Source organism: Corvus hawaiiensis, chromosome 6, assembly GCF_020740725.1.
Source record: "Corvus hawaiiensis isolate bCorHaw1 chromosome 6, bCorHaw1.pri.cur, whole genome shotgun sequence".
Classification (NCBI taxonomy): Eukaryota; Metazoa; Chordata; class Aves; order Passeriformes; family Corvidae; genus Corvus; species Corvus hawaiiensis.
Window position 1 is genome coordinate 64,591,676 of NC_063218.1, and position 18,971 is coordinate 64,610,646.

General features: G+C 56.0%; 1 protein-coding gene and 1 long non-coding RNA gene across 2 annotated transcripts; one reads left to right on the top strand and one right to left on the bottom strand.

Moving 5' to 3' along the window:
* Window positions 1-2,967: 2,967 nt before the first annotated feature.
* LOC125327422 lies at window positions 2,968-3,863 on the bottom strand. The gene is made up of 2 exons (XR_007204237.1): window positions 3,825-3,863; window positions 2,968-3,089 (listed from the first exon to the last, which is right to left on the bottom strand). It is a non-coding gene; the product is annotated as an uncharacterized LOC125327422 (long non-coding RNA).
* Window positions 3,864-15,770: 11,907 nt separating this feature from the next.
* LOC125327368 (mas-related G-protein coupled receptor member H-like) lies at window positions 15,771-17,354 on the top strand. Its single transcript, XM_048306813.1, has one exon. It carries the CDS (start codon window positions 15,798-15,800, stop codon window positions 16,644-16,646), a length of 849 nt encoding a protein of 282 aa, XP_048162770.1. The 5' UTR covers window positions 15,771-15,797; the 3' UTR covers window positions 16,647-17,354.
* The last annotated feature ends 1,617 nt before the right edge of the window (window positions 17,355-18,971 follow it).

An 18,971-nucleotide genomic window follows, 5' to 3' on the forward strand; every position in this document is an offset into this window, starting at 1 on the left:
TCCTGAAACAGATCCTCCATATAAACAGGAACAGAGAAGCTCACTGCCACATTCAGAAACCCTTCAGCAAAGCACTTGCAAAAGCAAAGGTGCTGAGGGATTCCCAGGAGCAGCAGGGAACCCAAGCGAAGGGGGGAAACCGGCCCACGGCAAACAGCTGCCACTGCTTCGCACTCCAGTCGCTCTGCAAGCGCAGCTTCCCTGGAATTTCACCCTCAGCATCTCTTCCAAGCTCCACAGGGGAACAAACAGGTACTCCAACATCTCCTTCCTTTGTACTTTGAGCAGCACAGACCCCCCGGGAGGAACTGGAATCCAAAGGCAGATCTAAACATGGGACTCCCACTTGCCACTCTCTCTACCTTTTCTCCAGCTTGGCCCTGGGCTGGGAAACAAAAGACAACAAATGTTTAAAAACCATCCTTGAGGTGTCTTGAGGATGCCCAGGCCTGGGAGAAAGCCCTTCCCACCAGCCTGCCCAACATAATCAGGTGCAGCTGCATATCCCAAACTGCTCCTGAAATTTGTGCCACACTGATTCAATTACTTGGTTTACTTCTATGGAGTCATTAACTCTAGAAAAAAGGTTCATCGAAATCTGAGGGCTCCAACTAATTCAGTGGACATTTTCCTCAGGCAAACAACTAACCCAATGAACTCCTGTGCTGAGAGTTCACCCCCATCTCACGGGCACCGGCCATGTCACAGCCAAAACCTTGCCCGGACCCAGCACAGCGCCCTGGCCCTCCACACACGGGCACCTCTGGGAGCCATGGGCCAGCAATAGCCCAGCGCCTCTCAGGGGCCTGGGCCAAAGAGCTGCAGCAGCCGGAGCGCCCCGGGGAGAGAGAGGAACCCGCGAGTTCTGCACCCACGCAGCGGAGGAGCTGCCCTGGCCCAGCTCTGCCTCCTGTGCCAGCAGCAGGGTAGGTGCAGCTCTCACCCTCCAGGGCTGCAAGGGGCAAGCGCCTGCGCCCAGCTGGGCACCGATGTGGCGCGGCCCCAGCGCGCTCCGCCAGTGCCCCCCAGGAACAAAGGGCAGCACCAAACAAGACTCACCCACAGCGCTCCCAAAAACTCTCCAGCACCATTTGCTGCTAGCCTCTCGCTGCCAGGGCCCAACAAGCTCTGGCTCAGGTCCTGTCCCAGGCTCGCCGGTGACCTTGAGAGGAAAAGGTTATGTTCAAATTCAAGCAGGAGCTAAAAACAACAGAGAAGCACAGAACGAGACAAATTATCTTCCACCGCCCTCAGTAGCCTCAATTCAGGAGAGTCGGCAGAAACTCAAGAGTTGCACAGGGCAAAGGTCCAGGTGTACCTTTAGATACATTCAAACATCCTGGAGCCCTGGGCTTTCCTAGTGCCTCGGTACCCAACGTCAGGGGGGGAAACCATCCCAGTTCAGGCTTCCCCAGCCCATGTGCAGGTGTCACCCCCAGCCCTCCCAGGGGCTCCCAGTTCCCAGGGCAGAGCAGAACCAGCACCCAGCCAGCAGCCCCTCGGGCCTGGGAGCTGTGGGGCACTTCCAGAAGTACACCATGCCTTGGAGCAAGCTGGCCAAACAATTCCACACCTAAACCCTTCAGTCCCTGCAAGTCAAGGCAGACTCCCAAATGCCCCAGAATTCGCACCTGCCATGGAAAAGTTAAAAGATCAACGTCTGCCTGAACTGCATTTGCAGGGTCCACTTGCACCCATTTTGCTCTGCCTCACGCTGGCAAATTGCCCGGAACGTGCTGTGTCCAAGAGGCCGGAAACCATGGAAAACTCCTGACACTGGTATCCCGACTCTGCCTCTTGCAGACACCCAGCTCAGGGAAAGCTTTGCAGCAAAGCCCATCCTAAAGGAGCTGTTTTCCCCGAGGAAGCCCAGCAGCGGCAGCGCTGCCCCAGAGCACAAAGCAGCAGCTCTGCTGGGGAAGAGCATCCTTCAGTTCCTCTGCTGCTCACTTGACCACAGAGCTGTTCCTAGGCCACATTCACTGCCCCACCCTGGAGGAACTACCTGCACCCCCTTCCAAGTGCTCACTGCTCCCTGCTGTTCATGTGACCTTTTCTACATAAAACTACCAGGAACAGTGCCCAGACAAATGGAGACCTTTCAAAAAAAAAAAAAAAAAAAAAAGAAGAAAAGATAAAAACCCTGAGTTTGCACAGATAAGCACTGAATCCAAAACCTTTTATGTTTCCAGTATTCCAACCACGTTCAGATGCTGAGCAGGAGCTAAAAACAACAGAAAAGCACAAGAAGAGACAAATCTTCCTTCTCGACCTTCAATATCCTCAACTCAGTCCCTCCCTGTGCATTCCCGGAGAGGATTTACTCCATCCTTTGTTCCCGACAGCACCTCTCCAGCACAAATCCCACTTCACACAGACACTGACTAAGCAGACCTAAGGCAATGGTTCCAGCAGCAGCTGCAATCCCGAGCTCCCTGTCTCCTGCACAGCTCATCCAAGCACTCCCAGCAACCTCACCTCGGCCCAGACACTCTCTGTCCTCAGAGGGAAGCACAACCCGATGGCACGCAGCTCTGGCACCACATTCCCTCTTCCCTTCTCCCCTTTTCCAGCACACCAGGCTGCTGGAAATGGCATTCCCTAGGCAGTTCATCCCAGCACAGAGGAGAAGAGGAGCCTGTCCCTGACCCACACCACGGGCAGCACCAGGGGGGCCCTAGCTGGCTTTGGCTGCTCCAACACCAAAGCTCTTGGTCCCAAAGATGGGGCGAGTTCAGTGGTTTTTCTTGTCCTGAAAGAGAGTAGAAAAGGGAAGTTAATCTCACTGTGGAATCCAAGACTCCTGCATTTCATATTTCTGCTCTGATTGCTCACCGTGCAGTTTTAGCCGTGAAAAAAAAGGGAGAATGACATCAAATCAAATAAAAAGTGCCCTTTTTCCAGCGCTTTTATTCCAGGCATTAGAAGGATGCTCGTTTCTCTTCTAGCATTGTTTCCCTCATTTTAGGAGAACCGTTTTCATCCCAGACCCCACTCGTCAGTTATTCGATCCTCTGGCACTGGATGTGGACAAAGGAAGGGATGCACCTGGATCGCAGGAAATCACTGAGAGAAAACCCTTCCAAAACCTGACAGAGAAAAAACAACAGGACATGCAGGAAGACACATCCCTCATTTGCACGTCCGGAGTGCTTTTCTAAAGACTTCTCTGCATCTGGACGCTCTTTGCTCTTGGCTTTCTTTACAAGAATGCATTTGCTGCTAAACACGTCTCAGACCCTTATTTGATCGGGATAAGGTGGGATGGAGATGAAGACTCACACAGGGAATAGCCAGGGAGATGCAGGGCCTGGGAACATCAAGGACGGAGAAGAGATGGAACAGGGATTGTTTTTCTTGTTTAGAGCCAGCAGTGCAGTGAGCTTGGAGAACACACGGCACCGCAGGGATCCAGGGCAGGAGCGGGATAACTCCGGGATAAGAGGAATCTGCTCCCACTCCAGGGCTGTGCCAGTGAAGGAGGGGAATTTTTTAGTGCCTTCATTGCACGCAAAAACCAAACCCAGCACCACCGAGCTGGACTTCCGTGAGCTGCAACACAAAGCGGCCCCTGGCCTTTGGGGGAACACAACCTCCCCGAGTCACGGAGCCAGGGGATGACACTTGGGAATGATCCTTGCTGCCTGCAGGCAAATCAGATGAGGGAGCCACAGCAGCTCTGGGGTTTCCTGCTCTTCCTGCAACGCCATCGGTCCAGACCAGGAGACCTTTCCTGGAACAGATCTTCCCTGTAAAGGGAGCTGCACCAAAGCTCAAGCCCTCATTTAGAGAGCCTTGGAAAAGCAAAGGTGAGAGGGGATTACCTGGAGCCCCAGGGGACCGAGGGGAAGGCGATGAAGAAGCAGACAGCAAAGTGCTTCCACTGCTTCTCACTCCAGCAAGGGGAACATCCCTGGAATTTCATGTCCAGCGTCGCTCCCAAACCCCACAGGTGAACCCACACGTACTCCAAGGCTGATCTCCTTCAAACTTCCAGCAGCACAGACCCACCGGGAGGAACTGCAATCCAAGGACACACATCAGCAACCGTCTTCCCGCCTGCCGCTCTCTCCACATTTTCCCTTTCCAGTGGGATGCAGGTGCCACCCCCCAGAGGCAGGAGAACTGCCTTGCAATCCGCTACAAAACCTGCCTGGAAAGCCCAGGATGCCCAGAGCCAGCAGCCGTTTCTCCTGGAGTGCCTGCTGACAGGCATTTGAAGCCTGCTGTGCCTCACAGCTGCTTTTCTGCCAAGGGCATTCCCATCTTTTCTTTTTTAGCCCAAATAAAGGTTTGCAAAGCTGAGTTTTGTGAGAAGTGCTTCATATTTGGATTATTCTTAACTTGGAGTTTCCCTTGGCACCAAAATCAGGGGCTAAACCCAACATGGCCTCAAAGGGCCATAAGATCCCAGATATCCAATCCCCAGTTCCCTCAGGGTTGGTCCATTGAAGCTTTTCAGGGTTAATTTAGCAAACTTCAGGGTTTGGTGATTTCACCATCAAAACACGAAACCTGAGAAAAAGAACTTAACTAAAGCCAGCTAAAAGTGGCCCCTGCTGATGGCTCATTAAAACACTCCATTAGAAAGGAGCTAGGACTGATTCCGTACTCACAAACCTCCCTTGCTACTGAAACATAGATTTAGAAGAAACATAATGATTTTAGTTACAGGCTAGCTGTGTTGAAATTAGCTAGAATAGGAAGGAATTTGGGCCCAGCTAGAGTAAATTAAAATAGTTAAGAGAGCTGGATCTGAAATGGGTTTGAAGATGTTAGTAACCGATTACCAAATAACTGATGATCTGTCATTTGTATGTTTGCTTAGCTGTGCTAAGAACGAGGAATAGAAACTTTGATAAGTTGGTGTAGGGAACAAGGACAATTAGCAATTTCCTCCTTTGGTGGGAACCCGTCCAAAAGTCACACAAGAGGAAACTTAGAGATCACTAAAGTAATTAGGATTGTTAAAGTTCAGAGAGGCAAAAAGGTCAAAATGAGGAAGATGAGTTACTTCATCTTTCTTGGGACCACTGACCCAATTCAAGACCACCGACTCAATTCAGATCACACACCACACATGCTTAATGGCATTTAAGCTCATTTCCATACGAAGCAGAGAATGGGAGGTGTTAATGTTATGAATATGCATTTGTATTTTGGATATTCATAACTTTTGTACATAAAAAGCTTTGTGTTTGCTTGGATCGGGGCCCTGCATCTTAGGGAGCCATCCCACGCAGTGCCTGGTGCCAAATAAAGCATACACTTTCTAACTCTAAACTGTTAGAGAGTTTTTGTCCATCTCAGCTGAATATCGATATTAGATCAATATTCATATCTTGGTAAATCACCACGATCGGCGCTCTCTGCCCGCCAAGGACACGGCACCGGGCAGGGACATTTCTCCCACTCCCCGGCAGAGACCTCCTCCTGCCACATCCAGGGAACCGCAGCCGCTCAGGGAACACCAACTTTGTCCTGGGCTGGGAACAGGACAGGGACAAGGAACACTTTGAAGTCATTCCCACCTCGGTGCTGTCCAGACCTGGCAGAAAGCGCTTCCCACACCTCTCCTGGAATTCTCTTCCCCGGCCCTTCCAGCTTCGGAAGGCTTCTGGGGGAGCCTCAACTTTCGGTGCAGCTCAGAAGCTGCACGCGCCTAAAGCATCCCCACGGGAACACGAAGCTTCCCTCGGGCATTTCGTTTCTTTATCCCAAATATTCTCCCCACTCAGCCACAAGCTAGAAAGAACAAAAGGGAAAAGAAGGAAGACCAATTAATTCCGACATAAGGAATATTGACTATCCCAACACACTGCCAGGTGCAAAAACATCCCTGCCCCTCTAACAAATCCCTCTGATACTGGCTCCATTCAGGATCAATTATTTAAACATTGTATTAAGGAGCATAAGGACACAACGCTTGGAATTCTCAAAAACGGCTCAGCTCTCGGCTACTCCAAGCACTTCCCCGCCCAGGGAATGGAACAATCCCAGATTTAAACGCCACATTTGATCCAAATCCGACAGAAGTTTGCTTTGGCTGCCAGCATCGGAGCTGCTTCCGAACACAGACACACGAGGCTGCTCCGAGCTGCCATTTCAGCAGCCCCCAGGGACAGGAACAGCACCCGCAGCAACCACCTGGCTCAGCCCGGGCTCCATCCAGCGCTCACCGAGAGCTGCTGAGAGCTGAAATCCTCCCGGCCCCTCCTGCCGGGGAAAGCCTGCCTCCAGCTCCGTTCCTCCTCCCCTCCAGCTCTCACCCCCCGGGAAAGAGCAGCTCCATCCTCGCTGGCCGCTCCCGGCTGCGGGCAGCCGCCGCCTTTCGGGCCGGGGGAGGGCTCGGGCAGCTCCGGTGCCTGCTCTTCCTCGATGCTTTTCTGTCTCCCTGCATCTCCTCGAGCCGGAGGGAGCGCGGGGAGGCGGCGGAGAGGGGGGGACGAGAGCCCGGCACGGCTCCACACGGCCCGGGGGCTTCTCGTGGGAGCGGCGCGGCGTGGGCGGTACGGAGGCTCGGAAAGGAAAGCGCAGTTGGGCGCTCTCGGGTTGGCGTAAGGGACGCTTTTTTTTGCACCTGCCAGGACCTTGCAGAGAGCGGGTCACACTTCCGCCACACTCAAGATGGCGGACACAGTAGGACCTCGGAAGAGGCGTCCACGCCGATGCCTGCCGGCGCCCACGCGGCTATCGCCCGCCCCGACGCAACTGACCCCACAGCCCGTGCCCGCACACCGGGAATCGCCACAGAAAATTGCGCTGAAAGCGCTGGGTCTGCGTCGGCGTCGCATTCAGGCAGCCGAATAGACAGACGCAGTGGCGGGGGAATCCATTTTTTCCCGCGCTTTTTTGTCGCTACCCATGGCGCATGCGCACTGCCGCCATCTTGAGAAGGTCACTAAGCAGTATGCCGAGTCGCCATATTTGGTGTGGTGATCGCGTGACTTCCGCCCGCCGTCGCCATCTTGAGTGCGGACAGAAGCCACTTCCGGTTGAGCCGCCATCTTTAGTGTGGTACACGAAAGGCCCCCCCGCCTCACAACGGCGTCTGTCTATTCGGCTGCCTGAATCCGGCCCCGACTCCGACGCCGGCCCCGCGCTTTCCCCACGATTTTCCGCACTGCTTCCCGGTGTGAGGACACGGCTGGTGGGGTCAGCGGCGCCGGAGGCGGGCGGGCAATAGCCGCGCGACCGGCGGCAGGCATCGGCAAGGACACCTCTGCCGGGGGGGCGGGGGGGTCCTATCGCGTCCGCCATCTTGAGTGTGGCGGAAGTGGCACCAGCCCTCTGCAAGGTCCTGGCAGGTGCTAAAAAAAAAATGTCACTTACGCCAACGCGAAAAGTGCCAAACTAAGCCTTCCTTTCCGAGCCACCCTCTTGAAAGTGCCACGCGGGCGGCTCTATTACGACAGTGCTCGCCCAGTGCTCCCCGCCCCGGATCGCGCTGCGACCGCACCTCTGCTGCCCAGCAAAACCGGCCCCGCCGGGCCGCCCCCCGCGCTGTCATTCTTCGCAGTCACCGCCCCCACGGCGCCCTCTCCTATTATTGCCGTGTCCCTTGGCGCTCCGAACCGCCCTTCGCCCCTCCCCTCCGCTGACAGACCCAGCCCCGCTCGCTCCCGCTCCTTGCCCTTGCCACGCTCGGCAGCCACCGAGGCCGCCGCCCTCTCGGCTCAGCCGGCACCGGGCGGCAGCAGCGCCGCCCAGCTCAGCCCTGGGGCAGGGACAGAGCAGAGGCAAAAGCCGCCTCTGGGCGCTCTGCAGCTCCTGCAGCCCGAGCGTCTCGGCTCCTGGGGCCAGGCACTTGCTTCTTTCCTTCCTACAGAAAAACGCCGGCTCGTTATTCTCAAAACCTGCTGATCTCTATTCCCAGCTTCTTCTATTCCTGTATGCGACAGAGTAGAGAGAGAGGGCTGGCTTATTTCAAAATGAATTTACATCTAAATTAGCAGCATTTGTCTATAGCTGTAAAAATGAAGAACTTAACAGCTTTTAGTATTTTACACTGTCATACACACATCCCTCCCAGTGGATTTTCTGGCAGTTTTGGGTCCCTCTGGGGCAGGGCACCCACCATGACCCCCCTCGTTCCCATTCTCATCCCTTTCCTCACCTCCATGTGGATTTGTGCCTCCTCTGAAGGGCTGGAAAGGAATTTGGGAACCCCCTTCATTTTCTTTGGTTTTCATCTTTTTTTCTAAGGCAGCCCAAAAGGCAAACAGGAGAAAAAAAAAACCCAGAAGTGCACAAAATCCCAGCCCCTCCCAAGATGCAGCTCCTCACACCAAACCTTGGGAGAATCCCTGGTGCTTCCAACACCGCTGCAATCCCACCTGGAGCTGAGCTTCCAGGGTGCTCTGCCTAATCCACATGCAAGCCTGGATAGCCCAAAGCCTGCAGGAAAAGAGGAGGCAAAGTGAAGGGGAGAGGGGAAAAAATGGAGTTTTGGGTTTTCCCTGTGTTTGCAACAGGATTGAAGGGCAGGATGGAGAGGTTTTGTGGAAAAGAAGTACCAAAGGCTGCTTCATTGCCAGCAATTAGCGCTGCTCAGGTTGAATCCAAGAGGACAAATGCACCGGGATCAAACAGGAGCGGCCGACAGGATGGGTTATGACACAGATCTGTGAAGCTGGAGCCTTCTTTCTTCTCCCGGGCTCTCCCAGAAATTCTCCGTGGCCGGACGTGCTCCCGCTCTCCCCGCTGGGGAGGATGGACTTGGATAGCCCGGCTGACTGGTGAGCCTAAAACAAGAAAGTGATGCAGTGATCCAAGTGTTTTTCCCGAGGAAATGACATATTCTCTGGACCTGGCATAACCCATATCCCATGGCCTTCTCCAGGAAGGGTCCCAGCTGGATATGGTCTCCCAGAAAGGATTCCATAGGGGCTCACCTTTTGCCTGGAGCTCGGCTGAAGTCCTCAGCAATGCCAGGGAATGTGGCCATTGGAGGCTTTGGGCAGATTTGGCTCATTTGCCTTTTTAGGCTTTGCTTCCTGCTCTCAGCCTTCCCACTGCATTGTGGTCTCCAAGGAATATGGAAATCCCATTGGATTCCTGCTCTTTTGGACATTTTTTGTACCATTCCTGTACAAAACGAGGCCCCCTGTTCGATGCTTTTCCCCACCATTCCCCAGCAGTTTTAGCTGCCAGTCCATTCCCTGCGTTGGTTGGGCTCTTCCCAGATCTCTGAGCTCCTTCACAAGGCAGGAGATGGATTTGGCCCAGGAACTGAACACTCCTGAGGAATTGTCTGATGCCATCTCCGCATTTGACAGCTGATCCTTGTGCTCAAAGGATCCCCCTTTCTTCCCTCCAGCCAATTCCAAGGCTCATGCCCCCAGCTGGGATCAGTCCCCAGCCTGATCCCTGCAGTCCTCCCTGCCAGGATCCTGCTCAGGAATCCATGGGCTACAAATGTAAGAATTAATTCTTCCCACCCCTGCCCACTTCTAATTCCAAAGGATTTGGTGTCTGCCTTACCCGGCTGGAGCCTGCTTCCAACTCTGTTCTTGCTGCTTCTGCTGCTTTCCATTGCCCAGGAATTCCACTGATGGAGTGACAGCGTTTTCCACCTCCTCCAGGATTCCCTCTGTTGTGTTTGGGTGCTGGAAGGATATCAAAACCAGGGCCTCACTATCAGGAATTACGTCCCTGGATTTATTCCTTTCCAAGTGTCACCTCTTCCCAACAAAGCCCTGGGCATCCAAGGAATAGACAAATTGATGTGCTGACCACTGTTTACTCCTCTGGAATGTCAGAGCTTGGGAAAATGGGCAGCTGGAGCTTTTCCTGGTGCTACCCATGAGGTGTATTTTACCTCAGAGCCCCTGCCCGTGCCTTTGCCTGTATCCACCAAAAATCCACCCGTTCATTCCCCAGCTGCTGCCTCCCTCTTTTCCTTTATCCCACAGAATTTTAACAGGTGAATATTCCCCTCTGGAAGAGCACCTTTCATTCCAAACCTAAGAATAAACGAATCATTCCCTTGGACCTTCCTTATTAGAATCCCACTGAGAGCAGTGGATGCCAAATGATCCTCTGCTGGCCCATGCTGCATTCCTGGAGCAGGGATTCTTTCCCTCTTTCCCCCTCCGTGGTGACTGCCCTGCTCTGCCCCCTTTTCTGGCTTTGTTCCACAGCTTTTGTTTCCACCTCTTGCATCCTTTCCCTCACTCCAGGAGCTCCCAGCAGTTCCACACCCTCTTTTCTCCCATCCTGATCATTTCTCCAAGAACAGAGCTGTGCATTTCAGTTCCCTTCTCTTTTCTCCGACAATTCCCACCAATCCAGACCTGAAGCTGACACAAGGAACACTCAGTGCCCACAAATGCAAATCCAGACCTGGCCATGCCTAAACCAGCAACTCTGAACACACAATCCCCGACCATCTGCATTAATTCAAAGCTAACATTTAGGACACACCAAATACTTCAACATTCCCAAGAAACATCCTGTTGCCTTCAGCTCCCAGGGGTTTTTGCTTTGAACTCATACGGATTGGGGGATCAAGGGATTTCCCTGAAAAAACCTGTGCAGGGCACGCTGGAATCCCCGATCCCATGAATCCAGGGAGTGTTAAAAGCTTAGTCCAACCTGGCCCACCATCAATTTTTGCCAAATATCCCCAAAACCATAAGGTTAACAGAACCCTGTTCTGGTGCTGCATTTTTAGTATTGGAAAGCCAGGAATTACTTTATTCCCAGCACGGGGCTCTGGATATGGGCTTGGGGAGAACAAGACCTTACCAAGTTACAGAGCCAGGGGATGGTGTTTGGGAACAATCCCGGGCTGCCTGGCAGCAATTCATTGTCCCTCTTGTCACCCACGAACACCTTCAGCAGCTCCTCCAGGAGCCCAGGCCAGCGGCTCTGCTTCTCTGGGAGCGGGAGACATTCCCCTGCCCACTGCAGGCACCTGCAAACCATTCCAGAGTCAGCTCCGAGCCAGGGACGGGGCAACACCGGGGCAGGGATGGGGCAACACCGGGGCAGGGATGGGGCAACAGCGGGGCAGGGATGGGGCAACAGCGGGGCAGGGATGGGGCACCCCGAGCCAGGGCCGTGCTCAGCCGTCCCACGGCTCCAGGGGCTCGGGCCCTCGGAAATGCCGGATCTGAACCTCGTAATCCCTGCAGGGAAGAGGCCGGCTCAGGCCGGGATCAGCGAGGGTGGGAAGCGCCCGGGGTGGGCGGAGGCTCTGCCACCCCCACGGCCGCGGCATCCGCACAGCTCCGGGGGACGGGGCACCCCCGATGCCGCTCCTCATCCCGTTCCCCCGTTCCCCATCCCGTTCCCCATCCCGTTCTCCCGCTCCCCCATCCCGTTCTCCCGCTCCCCCATCGCGTTCCCCATCCCGTTCCCCCGCTCCCCATCCCGTTCTCCGCCTCCACCATCCCGTTCCCCCGCTCCCCCATTCTCCCATCCCGTTCCCCCGCTCCCCCATCCCGTTCCCCCGTTCTCCCATCCCGTTCCCCCGCTCCCCGTTCCCAATCCCGTTCCCCCGCTCCCCCATCCCGTTCCCCCGTTCCCCCATCCCGTTCCCCATCCCGTTCCCCCGTTCCCCATCCCGTTCTCCCGCTCCTCGCTCACCGCCCGGGCCCGTCCATGCCCGCCCGCCCCAACCGCTCCCGCCGATTCCAACTGGCCGCGCGCAGCCCCGCCACGCCTCCCCATTGGCCAGAGCTCGGCCCGCCACGCCTCCCCATTGGCCAGAGCTCGGCCCGCCCCGCCTCCCCATTGGCCAGACCTCGGCCCGCCCCGGCCTCCCCATTGGCCGCCGGCCCCGTCAATCACGCGGCAAACCCCGCCCCACCGCCCGCAGGCGCTGTTGCCGTGGCGGCCGCTGGAATGCGGCCCGGGCGCATCCCCAAGGGAAAAGGAGGCACAAAATGAGGAATTGGGAAGTCAAAGGGGAAGGCTGCGCAGCGCCCGCGGCGCCCCGAGAGCGAGGAGCAGCCCCCACTCCTCTTCCCATCTTCGTTTCCCATCTCCGAGCCCTGCACGTTATCAGGGAGCAGCCCCAACCCTCTCCCATCATTAACTCGGAGATATTCCGTGGTTTTTCCAAACTGCTGAATTTATTGTGCTGAAGAGCCGCTTCGTTCAGCACACACCGGTCCATAGAGCTGCATAGAAAAGTGCTGCGATACAATTCCAGGCTTCCCCAGCCCATGTGCAGGTGTCACCCCCAGCCCTCCCAGGGGCTCCCAGTTCCCAGGGCAGAGCAGAACCAGCACCCAGCCAGCAGCCCCTCGGGCCTGGGAGCTGTGGGGCACTTCCAGAAGTACACCATGCCTTGGAGCAAGCTGGCCAAACAATTCCACACCTAAACCCTTCAGTCCCTGCAAGTCAAGGCAGACTCCCAAATGCCCCAGAATTCGCACCTGCCATGGAAAAGTTAAAAGATCAGCGTCTGCCTGAACTGCATTTGCAGAGTCCACTTGCACCCATTTTGCTCTGCCTCACGCTGGCAAATTGCCCAGAACGTGCTGTGTCCAAGAGGCCGGAAACCATGGAAAACTCCTGACACTGGTATCCCGACTCTGCCTCTTGCAGACACCCAGCTCAGGGAAAGCTTTGCAGCAAAGCCCATCCTAAAGGAGCTGTTTTCCCCGAGGAAGCCCAGCAGCGGCAGCGCTGCCCCAGAGCACAAAGCAGCAGCTGTGCCGGGGAAGAGCATCCTTCAGTTCCTCTGCTGCTCCCTTGACCACAGAGCTGTTCCTAGGCCACATTCACCTGCCTGGAGCACCCATGGTCCCGAGTGCCCGGAGCTGGGCTGGCACCGGCACAGGCGGCACGGGCAGGATGGCCCAGGGGCTCAGCACGGCCCCGGCTGCTCCGGGAGTGCCACGGCAAAGATGTGCCTGGTCCCGGCTGGAGCGGGGCAGGAGCGGGGCTGTCGGGGGGAAGGCGGCCCCGGGGGGCTCTGGGCGTGTGCGAGGGGTCAGGAGGGGTCAGGAAGGCTCTGGATGCTGCCGATCCCAAATGTCCGCGCTGGAGAGCAGCAGAGCCCGACGGGCAGCGCTTCAAGGTGGGGAGAGGCTGCCGGGCAGGAAACCTGCGGGATGGGATGGGATGGGATGGGATGGGATGGGATGGGATGGGATGGGATGGGATGGGATGGGATGGGATGGAGAGCATGGATGAGAAAGGGATAGGGATGGGATGGGACAGGGAGCAGCTCAGCTGTGCTGCACCTGTGGTCATTCCCAGCACAATCAACTTCATTAAAGCCAAGTGTGGCTCCCAGTAGCAGAAACCCGAGAGGTTCCACATCATTATTGTCCTCCTTGTGCTCTTCACTCTCCCCTTCAGTGTCTGCAATATCCTGCAGCAGCTCAATGACACCGATGTCTCCTCATAGGTTGTATTCCTGCTCTCCTGCATCCACAGCACCATCAAACCCTTCATCTACTTCTTGGTAGGGATGTACAAGAGGCCGTGTACAAGCCAGCCCTGCATTCCCGGTGATGGGAAGAGACACCAGGTAGGGCTGCAGAGCTGGGCAGGGACAGCAACATTCCCTTCCTCTTGGAGTGGGAATTTGTCACATTCCTTCATTCCAGAATTAAATCATTCTGAGTAAAGAGCAGGCTCAGAGATGAACTCCACTGAACTCTTGTGCCTGTGACCAAAACCCGCTGGAAATATGGAAATTGACGTCACCAGGAGCTTGGACCATTGGATTGCACAGAAATTAGGGGGTTGTGCTGCTGTCCTGCACAACGGGGCCGTCCTCTGGTTCCCCAGCATCCATGTCCAAGGAAGCCCTTCAGCACCTCCATCCTGAACCTGGCCACCCTCAGGAGGAGCTGAACAGCGACTCTGCACAGCAGCTTCAGCCACAATCCAGGCTGTGCTGATCTTTGCCATTTTGGTACCACCCCTACATGAAATGGGCATTTATTGCTTTTGTTTCATCCCAACGTGGGAACTCTGACCCCAGAATGTGGTGAATGAATAATATCTGGGCTTTGCTGCAGAGCCTGTCCCTGGTGAGCAGTGTCCAAAATGGCTCATTTCTTTCTTTTTTCCCACTCTAAAGCCCCTGCCTTGTCTGAGGAGGGCAGGTACCTGTCTCATAGCAGAGCCCTTCCTGAGGCAGTGAGGGGATTCCTACCCAGGCTGACATGTGCCTGGGAGCTGGGATGCTCCTGCTGGAAGCTGCTGTGCGTGGGGACCCTGGGACCAGAGCTGTCACCTCTCCTCCTTGCTGATACCCCGTTTGTGTCCCCAGCTATGGAATCTCACAACTCCTCACCATGCCAATCCTTCCAAGGGCAAACACTTGATGATCCATGAGCTAAAGGGGCTCCAGAAGAGGTGGAGAGGGACTTTGGACAAGAGCCTGGAGTGACAGGACAACAAGGGGAAATGCCTTCCCACTGCCAGAGGGTGGGTTCAGATTGGATATGAGGGAGAAATCCTTCCCTGTGAGGCTGGAGAGGCCCTGGCACACGTTCCCAGGGATGCTCTGGCAGCCCCATCCCTGCAACTGTTCCAGCCCAGGGTGGATGGGGTTTGCAGCAACCTGGTCTGGTGGAAGGTGTTCCTGCTGGCAAAGGGGTGGGGGGTCAGGTAAAAACGACCACAAGTGCTCCCAAGACTGAGGAGGAGCAGGATGAGCTCTGCTGAAGGGCTGCAAAGGGATCCCAGCACCCCCAAATCTGTGCTCTCATTGAATCATTAAGGGTATTGGCAGTAATTAAGGTGGGCTCTCCGTGCTGATAACCTGCCTGCAAGCAGCTGATTGCTGTCCTTCCCTTGGGCTGTGTGAGCCTGCATTACAGTGGAAAATGGGAATTCTTGTCTCAGGTGTGCTCCTTTGGCCCAGGGGAGGTGTTGGCAATGATTCTCATGCTCTTCCCAGAATGGGAGCTTCTTCTGAGAAGCACCCAGCTGCTTCACCAGCACTGCCAGCACCACCAGCACTGCAGCATCCCTCTGCTGCTGGAGGGGTGATGAACCCTCAGGGAAGAGAAATGAGGAATGGTAGAAGCCTGTTGGGAGAGGGAAGGCAAAGGGACATTCTCCTGGGAAGGAGTGTTTCTAATCAGGAGGAAATGAAGAGTCATTAGCAAAATTCTTCATTTGGAGCTTTTGATAAAAGCCAATTCCTTTTTGGAAAAGAAAAAAGAAAAGAAAAGAAAGAAAGAAATCAGGTTAAGTAACTCCAAGGAAGTGGAGCTCTGACGTAGCCAAAGATGCAATTTCTGACTCCCCCGTGACTCCACGGAGTCTTGGGGAGCAGCGCCAGGACAGGAGATAAATGTTCTTCTTCGTGTTCCTGACCTGGGAGGAGCCGCTTTAGGATACGGATCGCAAAGGAGCAAGGGGTGCCAGGAAGCGCCGCTGATGGGGACAGAGCCCCTGTGCCTGCTGCTGCCCCACACTGAACAGGTCAGTGGAATGTTCTCCTTCCTCCCTGCCCCACCTTCCTCTCCTCCTGCAGCTGCTCTGTTCCTGCCACCCTCTCCCGGTGACCGCACTGCCCTCCCCAGCTCCTCCATCCTCTGCCCTGAGCTTCCCTTCCACATCTCCTGCTGAACTTTCCAACCCTCCCACCTCCCTCTCCCACCCCACCATTCCCACCACCCTCCTCCCCTGCACATCTCACTTCTCTCCACTGAATCCTTCCCGCTGCAGGGAGCTGCTGAGGAGCTGCTTGGTCCATCCCTGGATTCTCCAAGCACTGACTGCCCATCCACTCTGACCACAGCCGGGGCCACATCCCAGCGCCTGCCCAGTGTCCATCCATGGAGTTGTTCCCCACCGAGATTCTCTGTCCGAGTGCGATGAACCTGGCCGTACGCAGTGTCACGCTGCTCATCTGCCTCTGTGGACTGGCTGGGAACGCAGCCGTCTTCTGCCTCCTCGGACCCTCCATCCAAAGCAAGGCCATCACTGTCTACATCTTCCACCTGGCAATCACTGACTTCGCCTGTCTCCTCCTCCTCCTCACCTACACCCTGATTCTCCTGGTGGAGGACGTGTTCTGCTCCATTATCGTGCCCGAGCAGTACCTGATTTTGCTTTCCCTGCCACTGCTATTCTCCTACATCCTGGGGCTGTACCTGATGACAGCCATCAGCTTCAGCAGGTTCAGGTCCATCCTCTGCCCACTCTGCTGCCGCTGTCACCGTCCCCAGCACCAGTCGAAGGTGGTGAGTGCCATGCTCTGGGCCATCTCCACCACTGTCATTCCCACGCTGACTTCCCTGTTCATATCAGACAACGCACAACGCTTCATTGTGACTCTCACTGTCATGATCATCTTAAACTTTCTCCTCTTTGTTACCTCCACGGTCATTTCCAGCATATACCTCTTCATTACAGTCATGCGTGCCTGCCACCAGCAGCCACCTGAGAGGCTCGACATCATTATCTTCCTCATGGTGCTCTTCAGTCTCCCCGCTGGCATCTGCACTTTTCTGCTTCTGTTCCGCTACAGTATCTACCCCCCGGCTCTTCCCCTGTTTGTCTCCATCCACACCAGCATCAAACCCTTCATCTCCTTCTTGGTGGGGAGGTGCTGCAGGCACCGCTCCGTGGGGTCTCTCCAGCTCTCCCTCCAGAGGGTCTTGGGGGAGCCAGAAGAAACCACTGCCCGCAGCAATGCTGCTGCCATGGGCATGGCAGTCTGAGCCTGTTGATCGCTTCCCCTGCACTGCTGAAGGACCCCGGGACAGTGGCTGAGGCTTTCCTCGAGCCACCTGATTGATTAACAAATATCCACAGGTTCGTCTTCCCGCGGTGTAATCCTGCAGCAGAGGCATGTGGGAGGGAAGCTCTGCAGGGAGCACATTGGAGCATGGCTTTCCTTCTCCCTCACAGTTCCTGGAGCACTATTCCCCCAAAGGGTTCGTGCCCCACACAGCTGTGATTCCTAAAATCCCCGTGGCATGGCTCCTGCATCCCCCTGCAGTCTGATATCAATAAACAGCTCCGTGAAACCTGAGCTGCCTTGGCTCCCTCTGCCGGCGCTCCCCGGCTGCCTCTGGCTCCTGCTGCCAGCCGGGAATGTGGGTGGAGGGCGGGGACACGGCCACGGCTGGTGCTGCCCGGAGCCCCCGTGATGCCGAGTGCCCGGAGCTGGGCTGGCACCGGCACAGGCGGCACGGGCAGGATGGCCCAGGGGCTCAGCACGGCCCCGGCTGCTCCGGGAGTGCCACGGCAAAGATGTGCCTGGTCCCGGCTGGAGCGGGGCAGGAGCGGGGCTGTCGGGGGGAAGGCGGCCCCGGGGGGGTCTGGGCGTGTGCGAGGGGTCAGGAGGGGTCAGGAAGGCTCTGGATGCTGCCGATCCCAAATGTCCGCGCTGGAGAGCAGCAGAGCCCGACGGGCAGCGCTTCAAGGTGGGGAGAGGCTGCCGGGCGGGAAACCCGCGGGATGGGATGGGATGGGATGGGATGGGATGGGATGGGATGGGATGGGATGGGATGGGATGGGATGGGATGGGGATGGGATGGGATGGGATGGGGATGGGATGGGGATGAGGGGTGGAAATTGAGATGGGAAGTGATACCAAAAGGGGCTGGAATAAACTTTCTTAACACTATGGGAAGCAGGATGAAGCTGGAATTCTTTAACTGTGCAGAGCACACAGGAGGATCTCTCTTTGTTCTGTGTGTGTGGGGAGATTTACAGCAGGGTTTTTATCCATTATAAACACACACAGCTATTAAAACTTTTTTCTTATCTCATACATAAACATCACTTTCCTAGGACTCATCTCCATGCATCCACCTCCTCCTGGGAGTCCTTTCATGATCCTGGAGGTTCATCAGGAGGGGTCTCTGGTGCTCCTATTCACTGAGTGCTGCCATATTAAAGGTGACCTCACCTTGAACTTTTCCTTTGGCCATGCGCTGTTGTTTCTTGTTACAGAACTGCCCCAGAACCACTGCAGGCCTCCTGATCTGCTCCTGCACTGCCTCCAGCCACGTTTATCATCCTGTGTGCTCCTACGGAGTACATGGGAGCTGAGCTTTCATCCTTCCTCCTGGGTCCTAGAATGCCACAGCCAGGAGGAGCAGAGACACTGCCGGGATGCCGGGTGGAGCACGGCTGTGAGGAGGGGGGGAGGGGGGGAAGGTGTTCCCGGGGGAAGAAGGAGTATCTGGTGTGTCGGAGGCGGTTTCGGAGGGGTCAGGGGAGAGTCAGAAGGGGTTGGAGGGGGTCTGGATGCCCAAATGTTCCCACTAGAGGGCAGCAGAGCCCGACAGGCCGCGCTCGGAGCGGGGAGCGGCCGCCGTCTGGGAAAGCTGCGGGATGCGGTGGGATGGGGTGAGCATGGAGAGCGGGGGTGGGGATGGAGAGCGGGGAGAGGGGATTAGGATGCGGATGGGATAGGATAGATAGCACAGCTCAGCTGTGCTGCCGTGGGTCCAGGGGCGGTTTTGGCAATGATCCTGGAGCCCCTCCCGGAATGGGAGTTGCTTCTGAGAAGCAGCCAACTTCCTCACCACCACTGCTAGCACTGCCAGCATTCCAGTGCTGCTGGAGTGGCCATGACCCCTTAGGGAAGAGAAACGAGGAATGGTAGAAGCCTGTTGGGAGAGGGAAGGCAGTCGGAGAATGGGACATTCTGCAGGGAAGAAGTGTTTCTAACCAGGAGGAAATTAGGAGGCAATCGCAAAATTCTCCATGTGGGGCTTCTGACAAAAGTCACTTCCTTAGTGGGAAAAACCCCAAGACAAATAACTCCGAGGAAGTGGAGCTCTGACATAGCCAAAGTCACAATTTCCAACTCCCCCGTGTCTCCACCCACCCTGGGGGAGCAACACGAGGACAGGGCACGGGGAGGAGCTGGTGGGACAGCATGGGCACCTCCTGGTGATCTGGGCACTTTCTCCTTCGTGTTCCTGAGCTGGGAGGAGCCGCTTTAGGATGTGGATCCCAAAGGAGCAAGGGGAGCCAGGAAGCGCCGCTGATGGGGACAGAGCCCCTGTGCCTGCTGCTGCCCCACACTG

Excerpts from the sequence above, each read along its gene's own strand:
- LOC125327368 (XM_048306813.1), top strand. The coding sequence starts at position 15,798 with ATGAACCTGGCCGTACGCAGTGTCACGCTGCTCATCTGCCTCTGTGGA.